The sequence below is a fragment of the Tripterygium wilfordii genome, chromosome 8 (genome assembly GCF_013401445.1).
Source record: "Tripterygium wilfordii isolate XIE 37 chromosome 8, ASM1340144v1, whole genome shotgun sequence".
In the NCBI taxonomy this organism is placed as follows: domain Eukaryota; kingdom Viridiplantae; phylum Streptophyta; class Magnoliopsida; order Celastrales; family Celastraceae; genus Tripterygium; species Tripterygium wilfordii.
The window spans coordinates 10,397,988-10,414,860 of NC_052239.1; the positions used below are offsets into that span (position 1 = coordinate 10,397,988).

The 16,873-nt window shown below is 35.3% G+C and overlaps 3 protein-coding genes across 3 annotated transcripts; 2 read left to right on the forward strand and 1 right to left on the reverse strand.

Annotated features, from left to right (window-relative positions):
* Positions 1-2,933: 2,933 nt before the first annotated feature.
* On the forward strand, positions 2,934-5,202 carry LOC120004537. Its single transcript, XM_038853902.1, has 2 exons — positions 2,934-3,388; positions 4,745-5,202. The coding sequence occupies exons 1-2, from the start codon at positions 3,037-3,039 to the stop codon at positions 4,849-4,851; spliced, it is 459 nt and encodes a 152-aa protein (XP_038709830.1). The 5' UTR covers positions 2,934-3,036; the 3' UTR covers positions 4,852-5,202.
* A 4,468-nt stretch (positions 5,203-9,670) lies between these two features.
* On the reverse strand, positions 9,671-10,405 carry LOC120004479. The gene is made up of 2 exons (XM_038853836.1): positions 10,224-10,405; positions 9,671-10,140 (listed from the first exon to the last, which is right to left on the reverse strand). Exons 1-2 carry the CDS (start codon positions 10,372-10,374, stop codon positions 9,911-9,913), a joined length of 381 nt encoding a protein of 126 aa, XP_038709764.1. The 5' UTR covers positions 10,375-10,405; the 3' UTR covers positions 9,671-9,910.
* A 1,801-nt stretch (positions 10,406-12,206) lies between these two features.
* LOC120003225 (UPF0481 protein At3g47200-like) lies at positions 12,207-13,736 on the forward strand. The gene has a single exon (XM_038852111.1). The coding sequence runs from the start codon at positions 12,243-12,245 to the stop codon at positions 13,527-13,529; it is 1,287 nt and encodes a 428-aa protein (XP_038708039.1). The 5' UTR covers positions 12,207-12,242; the 3' UTR covers positions 13,530-13,736.
* Positions 13,737-16,873: the final 3,137 nt, after the last annotated feature.

Here is a 16,873-nt window from a genome sequence, read left to right on the forward strand (position 1 = left end):
AATACAACTCACACATTTTGTTATTTTGTATAAAAAGCCCTTATTATTTTTAACTGGAACACCATCCCTAGATACAACTACATCATAGCAAAGTCCTTCAACTAAGTTAAATAAATAATGATTAGTATTTAGAAAGACTGACAAAAAAATAATGTTCAATAGATAGAGTAGTAAAGAAAGTGTAGCATCTACTCCCATGTGCATGAATTATGTATATGCATTGTGCAGGGCTTCTATTTGTACTAGAATTAAATCCTACAAGTCAGCTGACACATGACAAGGCGAAACCCATAGTGCATAAAAAGCGATCAATCTCCTGGTGACATGTGGCATAAACAAGGAGAATTTTATACTAATCGGTGTTCATTTTGCAGATTTCTAATTGGTTGCTGACTTGAAATTCAGGGATTAGTTCCCAGAAATCAAGATTGTCCAAGATTTTCTGTCCAAAAGGCTACAATTCATGGAGCCTTGGTCCTAACGGATAAATTATTTCCAAAAGTGATTTGTTGGATAACTACTGAGATTTTAGCAGGATTACATCAAAGAGGGTGTTGGAGAAATGAAAATCTGTTAGCTGAACGTCCCAGTTTTCTCAAACATGTTTCTAGCTAAATTACGACTCCACAAAGCCCAAACCATGTGTGTTCTATACATGGTTAATATCACTTTTGCACACTGAAAGATAGTCAATGTTTCAATTTACACACCGTTGTTTAAAACGTTTCAATTTGGTCACCCATTGATAAAATTGTTTCAAGTTGGTCTCTCGGACATATTTTCCCAGTTTGGGTAGACTGACCGAACAAAAACCATTAACATTTGATGACGTGGCTTGACGGTGTTGCCACATGGGAAATAAATTTTCTATTGTAATAAAAAAGACAAGTGGCGAAATCAGAGCAGTACATCTATCTTTCATCTCTCCCTCTCTAACATGAACCCTAACCCCCAATTTCTTTAAACCCTAGCTAAGTGCAACCTAGTACATATGCTTCGTTGTCTCTTGGTAGTAGCATCCATGGCTGCGACAAATCCACCTACTGCACCACCCTCGTCGACGCTCTCCAAAGCAAGTCACAGAGAAACTAAGAGCAACCCAGTCCACCCTCGTTGCCAATCTAAATCATCTAGAAATGTGTTTTAATTTCTTTGCAGGATGAAGACATATATCAGCAGTATTCTAGGAAAGGGAATTACTTAGTTGAGTGGGTTAGTGTTTATTATAGTAAGTTGGGGAGCAGTTACAGATCCTTCTACATAGACATAGGCTGAGGGTCTAGGGGATATTTACGTTGGTATTTTGGTGGAGATGGGCAAGGATTCCAGGTGTTCTTGGGTTTTGCTGATCAAGGATATGAGGACGATGAAACTTGCGATGGAGACTAGGTCAAAAGTTAATAAGCAATGTTGATTGTAATTAGTTGTAATTAGGGTTCGAATGAATTTGTCATGTCATTATAAAAAGTTGACTTTCATATGCCACGTAAGCAATTGACTAACGGAAACATGAAAAATATACCCGAGTGACCTATTTGACACATTTTCCTCTTTCGGTTATCAAATTGAAACGTTTTAAACTACGGTGTGCAAATTGAAACACTGACTATCTTGTAGTGTGCAAAAGTGGTATTAACCCGTTCTATACAACTCAGAAGTTCATAATATTACACGATCTTTCGTGCAGAAGTAGCAACGAAATGATCGCCATGAGCCATGTTCCCATATTTTCGACCATGAAGCCTGGAGACTCGCAAAGAGAGACCACCGCAACTTCCAAGAGAGACCATTTCCTCCTTAAAGAAGAAGCACGACCATAGGAATGTTGCCATCATTCCCATATTCAGGAGAAGGTTGCAGCTATGAAACCCACTAACCCAATCACTCTAACAAGCAGCAAGAAAGTGGTCTTACATCGATTCCCATGATGTCCCACGATAAATACTTGAAGAAGAATAGAAGAAGTGCCCATCTCTTAGTACTATAAAAGAAGAAGAAAAATAAAATCACCCAGCATCAAGCACAGACCCAACGTCTTCAATCATTTATTGCTTTCTTAGGCATGGCTCAGGTCACTTATCTTTTTATTTAGCAAGGCTCCGTGCCAACTAGTACTTAGATTTATCTTTCCAAAAACCTCCGCGACTACGTTTTAGTTTAAGCTTGTAAAGCACGCCTACATCACAAGATGTATCCCTTTTGAATGAAGATCCTAATGCATTCCAGCAATGCGTTGTTTTTCATTTTATTCCAATAGGAGTTTTTTTCATTTCGGTGATTAGTCTTTTGTTTTCCTGCTTTTTTTCATATTTACACTCCAAGTATTCTAAGTCATTTTCCCAGAAGGCAAATCTCGAGCCAGAAACTTGTGTTCTCTAACTGCGCACAGTCCATTTGGTGCAAACGTCAGATTTGGTGCATAATCAGATTTGGTGCATAATCCTACAACAATCCTATCAAATTCTTTGGGTTGACAGCAAGCCCTGACACACCTGCAAATCCAATATCCATATCCACAAAACTCCTATTCCCAGCAGGCAGAATTGTAAGATCTCTTATCTAGAGCAGAAGATAACAAACAGCTTCTTAGGAAATTGGGAATGCACTTATAATATTGTTAATGGTACGTCAGTCCAACTATTGAGCACATAACATTGCACGCATATATAGGATGGAAGTGTTTTGGTCAATAAAAAAGATATGTTAAAAAAATTTGTTCTTAATGGAATAAATCTTATCTATTTAAGGACCTTATGGATTGAAAAAACTTTGAGTGGATTTATTGGAATAAAAGTTTCATTTGAAGGACCTATTGTTAATTAACCCTAATACTGTTATTTAGAAACTTTTGTGGAATTAATATTTAAAAACGCTATCCTGGACTTTCTGAATCAATGCAGATTAATTCATTCCCAATTGTTGTTTCTTTTTTTACTTCTATTAGAACAAAATAAGAGGAAGAGAAAAACATCAGCTGCTGCATTGACATCTTCTTCTGCAAGAGAGAGAAAAGAGAGGGATTGAGGTTGGTTGATCATGGCGAATACCAAGCTAAAATGGAAGCAGCTTCAAATCCAAAAAACAAAGAAGGGGAGGGTTCCAGAGAATAATCAAGCAGATCAGAAAAAACAAACAAAATCTCCTAATCCTTACTCCAACTACGTGAGAGAGAGAGACGCAGAAGCTGTCAAAAAAAATGTGAATGAGCAACAGAATCAAAATGCCCTCAACTCCAGCATAGCTCCTGTCATATCACATGCTACGCCCAAAATTTCTTCACCAGGAAAAATTGCCTCCTCCTCATCCCCATCATCATCATCGGAGGCGCACATATCTAGCTCTGATATCCTTAAGTTCCAACGTCTTATCAAACCTGCCATCGACGCCGGTAAGTCTTATCTAACTGAGTCTCTTAGAATAATTGTGTACGCATGGCATCATCTTTGGCTACACGAGTGGGCAATGGTTCAACCAAGGGCAGAGCTAGGAATTGAGTGTGGGGTGGGGCGGTGGGCTACTGCATATTGATTTACTCGGAAAAAATTTGTGGGGTTCGGGGGTAGCGCCCCGAAAAATTTTTTAGGACTATTTTACAACGATATAACTCATTACTATTATGTCAAGGAAATTGTTCAAAATCATAATCTAAATATACAAATCTATATATACACAAACTAATTAAATATATATATATATATAGAAGAGAAAGTAGAAGCAGAAGCTATTCCTGACTCCTCGCTTGAGTATAGGTATAGGTAAATGTCTGGAAAAAAAAAGTAGAAGCATAAGCTATTCCTAACTCCTTACTTGAGTATAGGTATAGGTAACTGGCCTTCACTCAACTCATTAGTCATTATAGTCATATACTTTGAGAGCTATATACATTCCCTCTTGCTAGATATTTTCTCTTGACTGACAGTTATATAACACTTAGATCTAACCTACCTGACCCAATCAAATCAAAGAATATATGTATAAGTGGTATTTTTTTTTCTTAAATTTTTAAGAAACATGCAGGGCCTTCTTTGTGTTGGGAAATTAGATCGACAATTCTCCTTGACAGAAATATCACATGATAATAGAAAAAAAATTGAAACAGAAAAGTGCAACAATCTTAACACAAGAATTTACTTGGAAAACTTCAAAACCGGAGAAAAAGCTCGGGTATTGTCAAAAGACAACCCAAAGAAAACTTCATTATGTAGAAAATTTTGTACAACCACACACTGATAATTTTCTCTCACCAAGAAACCCAAGCCCAAGATATTATTATAAGCCTCAAACCTAGGCAAAACCCGACAATAAAATATCTTATTCTCCATACATAGCTCTTTGATTTATCTCTTCCAAAAGCACTAATAGACTATTAGTATATATAGTAGTATAAAATCTCCTAGTTCAATTCCACCTAAGATTCCCTCCCCGAGATGTTTTTTGCTACAAATATGATATCAATCACGTTATTAACTAAAGATGAACTTGAAAAATGAGTTTCGTAGCAACCGGGACTCTTCATAGCATTAAACACCTATTCACGCAGTTCTGCAGTCAGCCAGATTTCTTGACCGTGGCTTACACCTATTTATTTATTTTTATCAAAACTCACACTATGATCTTCTTAACAAATTAAGACTAGAACTTCAAGAAAGTTATTTTCTTTTCAGATTTAAATGTGGTATTGGTCAGTTAGTTTATTCATGATCAATATGTAATCAATTGATATTCTTGGTATAAAAATAAACAGGTCTTTTGCGGAGGAAATGCACAACATGTGGCAACTCTATTCCGGATTGTTGTGAACAAAACATACTCAAAGCAGTTTCCGATCTCCTTGCGCTTTTTACTTCGTAATGTATTACACGATGTTCTTCGTTATACTCGTGCAGTAATGCTTTCTAGTGATCTCTGTTTTATTTTGTGGAGCTGATCAACCCACCATCTGTGTCAGTAATTAGCGTAGTATGTGTGATATAACTTTATATTTTGATATCAACGTCATTGCTATTCATTACACATCCATCTCAAAAACATCTCAAGAGCATGTGACATTCATTTGTTGGGTGTGCTGACATTCCCAATAAATTAGTGTTATGGGATTGATGTTGCTCGGATCTTTATCAGTTTTCTTTTAATAATGTTATAATCACTTGGATATTCAGTATTGATTTGTTATAATCTGAAGGTAAGCAATATTTGGTTGTATGCTGCTTTCTTACCAAACAACCATTACCAAATTAGCATTGTAGGACATTTCTACAACCATTCCAAAATGGTGGTCAATTAGACCATTTTTGGCACAATTCCGTTTTTTTTTCTCAATATATGCTTGTTTTATTGTTGAACTGACTATATATTACCCTTTCTATTTCTAGGGCTCGCCTACTGTACCCATTCATCACTCCTGCAAACCTTGCAGATTGCAATCCAGTCTATCGTTCTTTTTCCCCTTATGAAAACCTGCAGATTGCCACCAACTTGCCTTCATGGTAAGAGTTCTCCAGCAGAAGTAAAATCAAAATCAAAATTAAATTAAATTGCTTGAAAAGAACGATACCCGCTGAGGTGCGGACATACCCGCTGAGGTGCGGGGCGGGGATGGACGACCATGATCCATCCCACCTAGTTGTCATCCATAAACCGAAAGTACCAACAATCCCTCACTGCTTCTTCTTCCTCTTAGATTTGAAATGGAAATTGAACCATCAATCGGAGAAACGATTAGGCGCAAGATTGAAGAAACGAAGCAACCGTGTAAGAGAGAAAATGACCAAATTATCTTCTTCTTTTGTTCTAGTGAGGTATATTTGTTATCATATCTGCCGTCATTTAATACTAAATCTGTTGATTTGTATGCTGTCGATGTGAAGTGCGTTTGTTTTACCAATATTTGGAAAGTTTTTTTGTTGTTAAAATTGAAAAAAAACTTCCCTTTGATATGTAACAAGGGAAAATTATAGTAAGACGACCACCCCTACCGACGAAATTTGAGCGAAATGGCTGACCGTATACCAGCTACAGATGACAGAGAACCTGTTATCCCGCCTGAGCAACCTTTATTGGCCCCTCAGTGATATAGTTTGAAGACGCATGTTTTCATTTTAAAGAGAGAAAGTGGTAGTAGTTGATATTAATGAAAGCTTCTTACAGAGGAAGAAGGAGAACACAGACTTATACAACGTGTGTTTTTACACCTACTTTACATTTTTATGCAAAGCAAACCCAAGTCGGATAATAACGTCCACATCAACATTTTTTTAACGACAAAGTGTTCGGCTAACGTGGGTCATTGTTTAAGTTAAGGGGCTGATTTGGTCTGGAAAAAAGCATAGGAGCTCACCTGGCCTCCTTTTGAAAGTGAAATGATTTTCTTGATACTTATCCCTAAAAGAAATAATAATAAAATAATACAGGGACGCACCCCATAACCCAAGAGTAGGCCCAACATGGGCACACCTGTGTAGAGGCCCAAGCCCAGCCACAAGGAATGGATCTAACTCTACACTAGAAAAGGCCTTAACTAATGAGAGGATTGCCCACCCTTATAAACTAGACTTAGGAACCCTCCACAACCGATGTGGGATTCCCGCATCATTCCCGCCCTCTTAGAACTCAGCCTGGCCTCAGGCACCAAGTCGTACAGACACCAGAGCCAACCCTGGGCACACCAAAGGAAGTACAGTCACCAGACATGGACCTGGGCTCCGATACCAATTGATATAGGGACGCACCCCATAACCCAAGAGTAGGCCCAACATGGGCACACTTGTGTGGAGGCCCAACACCAGCCACAAGGAATGGACCTAACTCTACACTAGAAAATGTCTTAACTAATGAGAGGATTGCCCATCCTTATAAACTAGACTTAGGAACCCTCCACAACCGATGTGGGATTCCCGCATCAAAGAGCCTGATCCTTTTGTAATAAAAGAAACAACAAATTGGGTATGAATTAATCTGCATTGACTCAGAAAGTCATTGCACGATAGGTTTTTTAAATGTCACAAGTGCATCCCTAATTTCCTGGGAAGTGCTGCACAATGCATACACATGGAGGACATGCAACACTTTCTCTACTATTCTGTCCATTGAACATTATTTTTCTCTGTCTTTTTAAATACTAATCATTATTTATTTAATTTAGATGAATGACTTTGCTATGATATGTAGGTGATCTACCCCAATAATTCACATAAAACGCCACCTTGTCGCATACAAAAGTGTTGATCATGAACATTAAAAGTATTTCTTTATTTTTATTATTTTTGTCTTTTCTCATGGAAGGGTCTACCCAAATGTTAACACTTGAAAACTACTTTTCGCAATGACGTATTAAATATTTACTTATTTAATTTAAAGATACTTGCGCAATTGGATTACAACTTGACAATTTTTTGTTAACCATTACAACTTGACATTAAACAATGCGAAAATAGTATTTTACTGAGAATATGAATTTGACTAGTACATTAGATAATAGTTTTAGGGTTCAGATTTAAATCTGATCTACACCAATAATTAACATAAAGGCCACCTTGTAGCATGTAAAAGTGTTGATCATGAACATGAGATGAGACGTACGTTTTTTTTTTAATCTTTTTTTGTCTTTTCTCAATGGAAGGGTCTACCCAAAGGTTATCCATTATGTGTAGCTAACACTTGAAAACTAATTTTCGCAATGACGGCCTCACATCATGATGAAATAAGGAATTGACCCCAACCTAATATTAAATACTTACTTATTTAATTTAAAGATACTTGCGCAAATGGATTACAATTTGACATTTTTTTTTGGTAACCATTACAACTTGACATTAAACAATGCGAAAATAAATATTTTAGTGAGAATATGAATTTGACTAGTACATAAAATAATAGTTTTAGGGTTTAGATTTAAATATGATCTATACCAATAACTCACATAAAAGCTTCTTTTTTTTTTTTTTTTTTTGTATTTTCTCAATGGGAGGGTCTATCCAAAGTTTACCTATTATGTGTAGCTAACACTTGAAACTAATTTTCACAATGACGGCCTCACAGTATGAGGTGGATCATAATGAAATAAGGAATTGACCCCCAACCTAATATTGGATATTTACTTGTTTAATTTAAAGATATTTGCGCAACTGGATTACAACTTGACAATTAAGCAATGTGAAAAGAGTATTTTAGCGGGAATATGAACTTGACTAGCACATAAGATAATAATTTTAGGGTTGATGGGACGTTCTTTTCCCCAATGGAAGGGTCTACCCAATGGTTAGCTATTATGTGTAGCTAACACTTAAACTAATTTTCGCTATGACAGCCTCACAGTATGACATGGATCATGATAAATAAGGAATTTGCCCCCAACTTAATATTGAATATTTACTTATTTAATTTAAAAATATTTCCATAATTGAATTTTAACTTGACATGAATTAAGTAATGTGAAAAAATTTATTGAAGTGAGAATATGAACTAGACTAGTACATAATATAATAGTTTTAGGGTTCATAAGACGTAATTTTTATTTTTATTTTTGTCTTTTCACAATGGAAGGGTCTAACCAAAGATTACCCATTACATGTAGCAAACACTTCTAAACTAGTTTTTGCAATAATGGTCTCACAATATGAGGTGGATCATGATGAAATAAGGAATTGACCCCCAACCTAATATTGGATATTAAATGTTTAATTTAAAGATATTTGTGCAATAGGAGTACAACTTGACATTAAGCAATGTTAAAAGAGTATTTTTGTGAGAATATGAACTTGAATAGTATATAATATAATTGTTTTAGGGTTCATGAGACGTATTCTTACCAAAAAAAAAAAAGGTTCATGAGACGTACGTATTTTTATTTTGCTGTCTTTTCTCAATGGAATGGCCCAAAGATTACCCATTACATGTACTTAAAAACAGTTCTTGCAATGAAGGGGTCAAAGTATGACGTGGATCATAATGAAATAAGGAATTGACCCCTGACCTAATATCAGATATTTACTTATTTAATTTTAAACATTTGCGAAATGGATTACGACTTCACATTAATTTATGTGAAAAGAGTATTTTAGCGAGAATATGAACTTGACTGGTACATAATATAGTAGTTCTGGGTTTAGATTTAAATTTTATCTATACTAATAAGTCACATAAAAAGTCACCTTGATGATCGTTTCTACCCACCCATTGGAAAATGAATACTAGATGGTAGAGTCGTGTTGATATTTTCATTCAACAAATAACATTTTCCAATTCACGTAATAAAGCAAAATTCTGTTATTGTGATTTCAGGATTGCAGAATTATCCAGTTGCGGAGGATTGGTCGATTGGACAGGAGGAACAATTGTGGAAATGCAAATGTTAATGACTATGGCTCAGACATGTTGAATTTTTATCCAGACGTCTTGCAATGGTGGCTCAACAGCGATCATAATAAATGGATTGCGGGCATGACAATTCTTGTTCATCCAATATAAACTCAAATTGACATGAATTGTATTTTGTTTTGAACAAAAAAAATATATTGTTTGATTTGTTATGCTAAATACCACAAATTTATTGTTTTTCCAAAATTTTTGGTGCACCGGTCATAATTCCTCTCCCAATCCCGATCGCACAATAATAATATGTTTGTTTGTTGTGCGTTTCTGCTCTTGTATGTATTTGTTAAAAAGGCCAAAATAAACAGTAGTCATATCATTACCATTGATTCAAGTTCAATCCAAACACACAAACAGGACCATAATGAAAAGAAAAAGAAACAAACAAACAGACGGAGGAAACAATCAGTGATCATTGTTATCGTCGAGAGACAGGGAACAAACCAGAGCGAGCAACGTCTCTTGGGCATGATTCAGTTGCATCATTCCATCCTGTAAACTAATTACTCCTTTACGACTCGTCTGACTGATCTTCCCAATTTCAACGATTCAGTAATTGGAGGAAATCGGCTGCATCTGCAATCTCTTTTCCTACTCTAGGTATCTGCTCCATGTCCGATAACTTCTTTAGTCGTCTAATAATTTTCGGTTGTAGGTTCGCTTTAAGTGCAGATATTTCTTCAGGAGTCTTGCAGAGCTCCAAATCCCTGCGAGCTGAAACCATGTCCAACGCCTCCTGATCATTCTTGTCCTTGGAATCAATTATTGGATCTGCATCGCATACATGCATATACAAGAAGAATTCATGAACATTTGTAGGTATGTTATGTGTGAAATCTGTAATGAAAATTTACCAGCTGAAGTGATTGATCGTTTCGAGGACGAGGATCCGGGTAAGGAGGGCTTCGATTTGGATGACGATTCAATTGATTCGATATACTGTGCGTAAGGATTTGATAAATTTTGATCGGTGGACTTCTTCACCTTCACTTTTCCACCTTTCATGGTTTACTGCCCAATTTGAGTCTGGAATGGATTCAATTCTTCGGTGAAGAATAAAATAGACCATCGCTCATTATATAATTAAAAAGAAAATTTTAAAATGGGAAGGTCATACTTGCCAACTAGATTGAGACAAGGTAGTGGGCCCTTGCACCTGAAATGAGGCATCGCCACCTTTTATTTTTCGAAAATGACATTTAGCTCATCTGTTTGAGAGTCATTATTTTCATTGATATAGTTTTATTTACATTTTTTTATCCCATAATTTATTGTCCAAAATTTGTTATTTTAATATAGATTTTATTGTTTTTTAAAGCACAGTTTAGAATTCATTGTTTTATTCAATTCATTTGTTTTTAAAATTTAATTGAAAAAAACAATGGAATTAAGATTTACCCCATAAAACTCAATCGATAACGAATCTTGTTAGAAAGAGTTTTATGTGCTGATTCTGAATATTTAATTTTTTTAAAAAAATTTAACATGTATTTTTAGAGTTAAAACGTTTTAAAATTTCGTTTAAGAGACTTGGGCTATCACTATATGAGCTATCTAGCACTACTGTTTTTTTTTTATTACAAAAATGACATATAACCCATCAATTTGGTAGCCCATGAGAGCCCACCAAGTTTATTCCGTTGATTTAATCAATGTAATAGTTTTATTTCCACTCTTTTATCCCATAATTCATTGTCCAAAATTTATTGTTTCAATATAGATTCTATTGTTTTTTAAAACACAGTCTATAATTCATTGTTTTAGTTTTGAATTCATTATTTTTGAAAATTCCATTGAAAAAAATAAAGGAATTAAAAAATTTCATTGAAAAAAACAATGGAATTAAGATTTACCTGATAAAACTCATAGATAATAGATTTTTTTAAAAAGAACTTTATGCGCTGATTTTGAATATATAATTTTTTTTTAAAATCTAACATGTATTTTAAGAGTTAAAACATTTAAAATTTCATTTAAAAGACTTGGGCTCCCATGGACTATATATCACTATATAGTCTACCTAGCACTATTGTAATGCTACAATATGTTTGACTTAAGGGATTTGGAGATCAAAGGGAAAGATTGTTTCTTTCTAATTCCCTTGTTGAGATAATTTATAAAAAAAAAAATTAAGGGGAGGGATTTAAGGTGATTTGAGAGGAAGATTTCATTTAATTTTTATCAAAATTCTCTCCTATAAATGAAGTCATTTGAGGGAAGGGGGAGTCACTTTGAGGGATTTAATCACTAATAAAATTATTTATAAGTTAAAAATCTATTTTACCCTTACACATATTATTTTAACATAAAAATAAAGATAAATAAGTAAATTAAATCGATTTTATTTCCTTTCTTTTTATCAATTCAATTATAGAGAAAAAAATTATTCATTCTCTTCCCTTCCATTTCCTCCAAATCTCTCAATCCAAACACACTTTTAGTTTATCAACGACTCACTGTCCCAAAAACCAAACATGTTTGTCACCTTGCGTTGCAGAGTTCGGAGGACCCTATATGACTGATTGAGTGGCTTAGTTACCAGAATTAAAAGCAAAAAGTGCGACACCATCCATCGGACACTTTCTAGTTTTTGCTGCGGATCTTCATATATATTATTCCAGGTAACTCAAAAAATAGTGTCCTTGTACTGCTTCTACTCAGCATATAAGTCAAGTCCTTTGACCTCACCATTGTAAGCATCTTTCAGCTTAAGAATCTTGTTAATTGTATATGAAGATAAAACTTGGAAGAGTGAAAAAAAAATTATATGAGATTCTTACCTCAATTTGTGATGATCAATAAGTATAGAATAATATTATGGAATTGCTGAATTTGGTTTGAGTATTTCGCAGGTTATAATTGTTTGATTTATTATGGGAGATCCAGCTGCTAATAATCCTCCTCACATGGATGATTGGGTAGTCGAAATTGTACGGGGGCTCGGTGCAACATCTCCGCTATCTTCAAGTTGGAGCATCTGCAAAGTTCCGAAAAACCTTCGATCGGTAAACCAAGATGCTTACACTCCTCACATTATATCAATTGGACCAATCCACCATGAAGACCAAAAGTTATCCTCTATGGAGCATCACAAACGGCAGTACCTACACTCCCTCTTCAAGCGTACGCAACAACCTATAACGATTCTCAACGATTGTTGCCATATCATCTTAGGTCTTGATGAAGATGTCCGCGCTTGCTATGCAGAACCTATCGTGTATGATGAACACGAGCTTGCAAAAATCTTATTACATGATGCAGGGTTTATGGTTGAGCTCTTCATCAGATTCTCTGAAATGGATTCGGAAATACAAAATGATCCAATATTCACGACTTCTTGGATGATCTCGACGCTGCAGCGTGACTTGGTGCTTCTGGAGAATCAGATTCCTTTCTTTATTCTAAAAGCTGTGTTTAAGCATATAGCAACACCTGATGCTGCTGCTAGTCCAACGCTCAAAAAGCTTGCTCTTCAATTTTTCAAGTCAACTTTCAATATCAGCGAAGAAGCATTCCTCACAAAATGCTGTCTTAAGGGCAAACACTTGCTTCACTTATTGCACAACTGTTATCTTCCTTCAAATCCTATAGATTCAACAAGCATTAATGAAGAATGGGAATTCAGACGTTGTGCAACATCACTCCGTCAGGCTGGGGTAGTGTTTCAAAAGAATACGACAGACGACTTGTTCGACATACAATTCCACAAGGGCACATTCAAAATTCCACCGCTGCACATTCATGACTCTACTGATTCACTCTTCAGGAACCTTGTTGCTTTCGAGCAATGTCAACTGGACAGTATACATTATATTACATCATACATCCTGCTCATGGATAGACTGATCGATACAGCAGATGATGTTAAGTTACTTCAACGGAAGGGTGTCATTGTGAATGATTTGGGGGATGGAGATGAAGTTTCAAAACTCTTTAACAATATCTGCAGCCAAATAGTGCTGAAAGACTTCTATTTTGCAGGATTATGCAATCACGTTAATGCCTACGCTAAGACCCGTTGGCATCATTATAGAGCTTTAGCGAAACGTGACTACTTTAGCAATCCATGGAGCATTTCGTCCTTCTTGGCTGCCGTTGCACTTATTGTTTTTACCTTATTGCAGACCGTGTACTCTATACTTTCTTATTACTATCGTTGATGCTTGTTCTGCACTTTGTGTTGAGATAAACAGATGATATTTGAGAAAAGAAAAAATATGCCCAGAAACATGTAGATATTCTACACTGTCCTTAAGACGAAATTTGCCCCCATTATTTTGCTGCAGGGTAATTGGCAAATCGTCCCCAGGATTAATTCCAAGCACCCAGAAATTTACCGGCAGCAGTTCCGGAAAATCTCTCCTCAAGAACGTTTCAGAAGAATACAGAGAGGTTTGTTATTTTTTGTGAAAGAGTAGAGTATTTCATATATCCATATTCTGATCAGAGTCAAACTCTTTTATAGGAAGAATTTAAGAACCAATATGACTCTTCTGAAGTAACGTGACTTCTCTGAAGCAATATGATGTTTCAAAACAACGTGAGTTTTCAGATGACAGTTATTCAATTGCCTTCCTACTTTTATCAGAACATGATTGTGACCCTTAGATATTAGTTTTACAAACTATACCAACAATCCCCCACTTAGTTTGTAAAAAACTAAGTAACCTCTCCAATTGATAGAATTATGCATAGAGAATAGTATCTTTCGACTTAAACTATTCGTTAGTGTAAATACGTCAGAGTGGTAACAAAATTAATGGTAGCACAATGCTTTAAACCATAATTTTTTTTTTAAATTACAACCGGAAATATTACACACAAAATTTTGTCTATCTTCAAAAGAAGTTCACCGAAAAATTTAGCACTCATATGGCCATGCGCTACACCCTGGTTTTCATGAACATGTCCAAAAGTCAACCCAAAAACTTTTGTTAGGAGCGGCACCACTCCTAATGTTCACATAGGTGAAATTCCCTTTAAGACTTTCTTTACTTAAGCCTTCTTGAATTTCATTAAGAGTTTCACTCACCCTTCGAAAATCTGATGTTATACACTAGACCTGGAATGGTAATATAAGTTCTAGTGTCTCACAATCACGTATCAGTAATTTGTTTTTACCCATTAAACCTTTTAACTAGATTTAGTCTAGAGAAAGGTTGGGTTCCTATTACTGGTGACTTTAGTTAAAGGGTTTTAAACCCATTCCAATTGAAGTTGTCCTCACCATTTCTTTTGTGAGCCCTTTAGTAAATGGATCCGCCAAGTTATTTTTGGATCTTACATATTGAATTGTGATTATTCCATCACAAATCAATTGTCGAACATAATCATGTCTTAAGCTAATATGTCGAGATTTTCCATTATAAATCTTGCTAAATGCCCTAGACATAGTAGCTTCACTATCGCAATTCAAAGAAATGGCTGGCATCGGTTGTGGCCACAACACTATTTCTAATAATAAATTTCTTAGCCATTCTGCCTCTTTGCTTGCAGCTGCCAATGCAACAAACTCAGATTCCATTGTAGAATGAGTTATGCACGTCTGTTTCTTAGAAGCCCATGAGATGGCTCCTCCACCAAGGGTGAAAACCCAACCAGACGTCGACTTATTGTCACTTGCACTGGTTATCCAACTAGCATCAGTATATCCTTCCAATACTGCTGGGAAATTGTTGTAAAATAATCCTAGATTTATGGTTCTTTTTAGATATCCTAGGATTCTTCCAATTCCCTTCCAATGATCAATACTTGGATTATTTGTGTATCTTGAAAGTTTGCAAACTGCAAAAGACATATCTGGTCTCGTACAATGCATGGCATACATAAGACTACCAATGGCACTTGCATATTCTAGTTGAGCAACTGATCTTTCGGTATTCTCCCTTATTTTGTGTGAAACATCATAGGGAGTACTTACCTCCTTAATATCCAAGTGTTTAAACTTGTTTATTACTTTCTCAATGTAATGAGATTGATTCAAGGCAAAGCCTCCACTATGTTTTCTCACTTTGATACCTAAGATTGTATCCACTTCTCCAAGATCTTTCATTTTAAATTCTGAGAATAGATACTTCTTAGTCTCATTCACACCATGCATATTTGTCCCAATAATTAGCATATCATCTACATACAAACAAATGATAACACCATATTCTTTTACAAATTTAGTGTAAATACATTTGTCTGCATTGTTATGCTTAAAACCATTGGACAATATTACAGAGTCAAATTTTTCATGCCATTGTTTTGGAGCTTGTTTTAAACCATACAATGACCTAACCAACTTACACACTTTCGTTTCATTTTTAGGTAACACAAAACCTTCAGGTTGTTCCATGTATACCTCTTCATCTAATTCACCATTTAAAAATGCAGTTTTAACATCCATTTGATGCACATGCAAATTATAAATTGATGCTAGTGCAATTAGTACCCTTATGGATGTTATTTTAGCTACAGGTGCATATGTATCAAAATAATCAATTCCCTTCTTTTGTCTAAAACCTTTAGCCACTAACCTAGCTTTAAAAGTTTGAATGGACCCATCAGTATTATATTTTCCTCTAAATACCCACTTACAACCTATAGGTTTAGAACCTGGAGGTAAATCAACCAACACCCAAGTGTTATTTGATAATATGGAGTCCATTTCATCATTAATAGCTTCCCTCCAGAAACTTGCATCTCTAGATGCCATTGCCTCACTATAGGTTTTAGGATCTTCTTCAATATTTAATAGTACAGGTATTTGACTAAGAACAGAATGTCTATCACCCTCAACTAAGAAAACAACAGCTTCTGATGAAATAAAATCAGAATCCAAGTGTTTTTCTTTCCTAGTTCTTTGACTTCTCCTAGGTTCACTTGGAGGTTCTAAACTCTTTCTTTTATTGCTAGAAGACGGCTGAGTAATATTTTTATCAATAGATGATTGTGTAGGTTCTGCATTTACATTGGAATCATTAACAAATTTGTTCTCAAAGAATTCGACGTCTCTCGATTCCACTATCACATTAGATTCTAAGTCAAGAAGTCTATATGCTTTTGAATTTTCTGCATAGCCTACAAATATGCTTTTTAAGGCTCTGGGTCCCAACTTAGTTTTCTTAAAATCTGGAACTTTATAGAAAGCTAGACACCCCCAAATTCTAAGATGACTCAAATTTGGTTTTCTACCATTCCATAATTCATATGGTGAAGATTTAGTTTTTCTTGAGGGAATTCTATTATGAATATAACATGCTGCCAATAAAGTTTCTCCCCATAAATTAATAGGCAATTTTGCACCTAGGATCATGGCATTTACCATATCAACTAATGTTCTATTCTTCCTTTCAGCAAATCCATTTTGCTGTGGGGTATAAGGTGCACTAGTTTGATGTATGATACCATTGTCTTCACAAAAACTTGAAAAATTAGTAGAAAAATATTCTCCACCTCTATCACTTCTAAGAATTTTAATATTCTTCTCCTTTTGATTTTCTACAACAGATTTGTAACT

Bases quoted from the DNA above. Each gene is read 5' to 3' on its own strand.
- LOC120004537 (XM_038853902.1), top strand. From the start codon at position 3,037: ATGGCGAATACCAAGCTAAAATGGAAGCAGCTTCAAATCCAAAAAACA. The intron at 3,389-4,744 runs GTAAGTCTTATC...AAAAATAAACAG, and splicing joins CAAACCTGCCATCGACGCCG to GTCTTTTGCGGAGGAAATGC.
- LOC120004479 (XM_038853836.1), bottom strand. From the start codon at position 10,374: ATGAAAGGTGGAAAAGTGAAGGTGAAGAAGTCCACCGATCAAAATTTA. The intron at 10,141-10,223 runs GTAAATTTTCAT...TATGCGATGCAG, and splicing joins ACGATCAATCACTTCAGCTG to ATCCAATAATTGATTCCAAG.
- LOC120003225 (XM_038852111.1), top strand. From the start codon at position 12,243: ATGGGAGATCCAGCTGCTAATAATCCTCCTCACATGGATGATTGGGTA.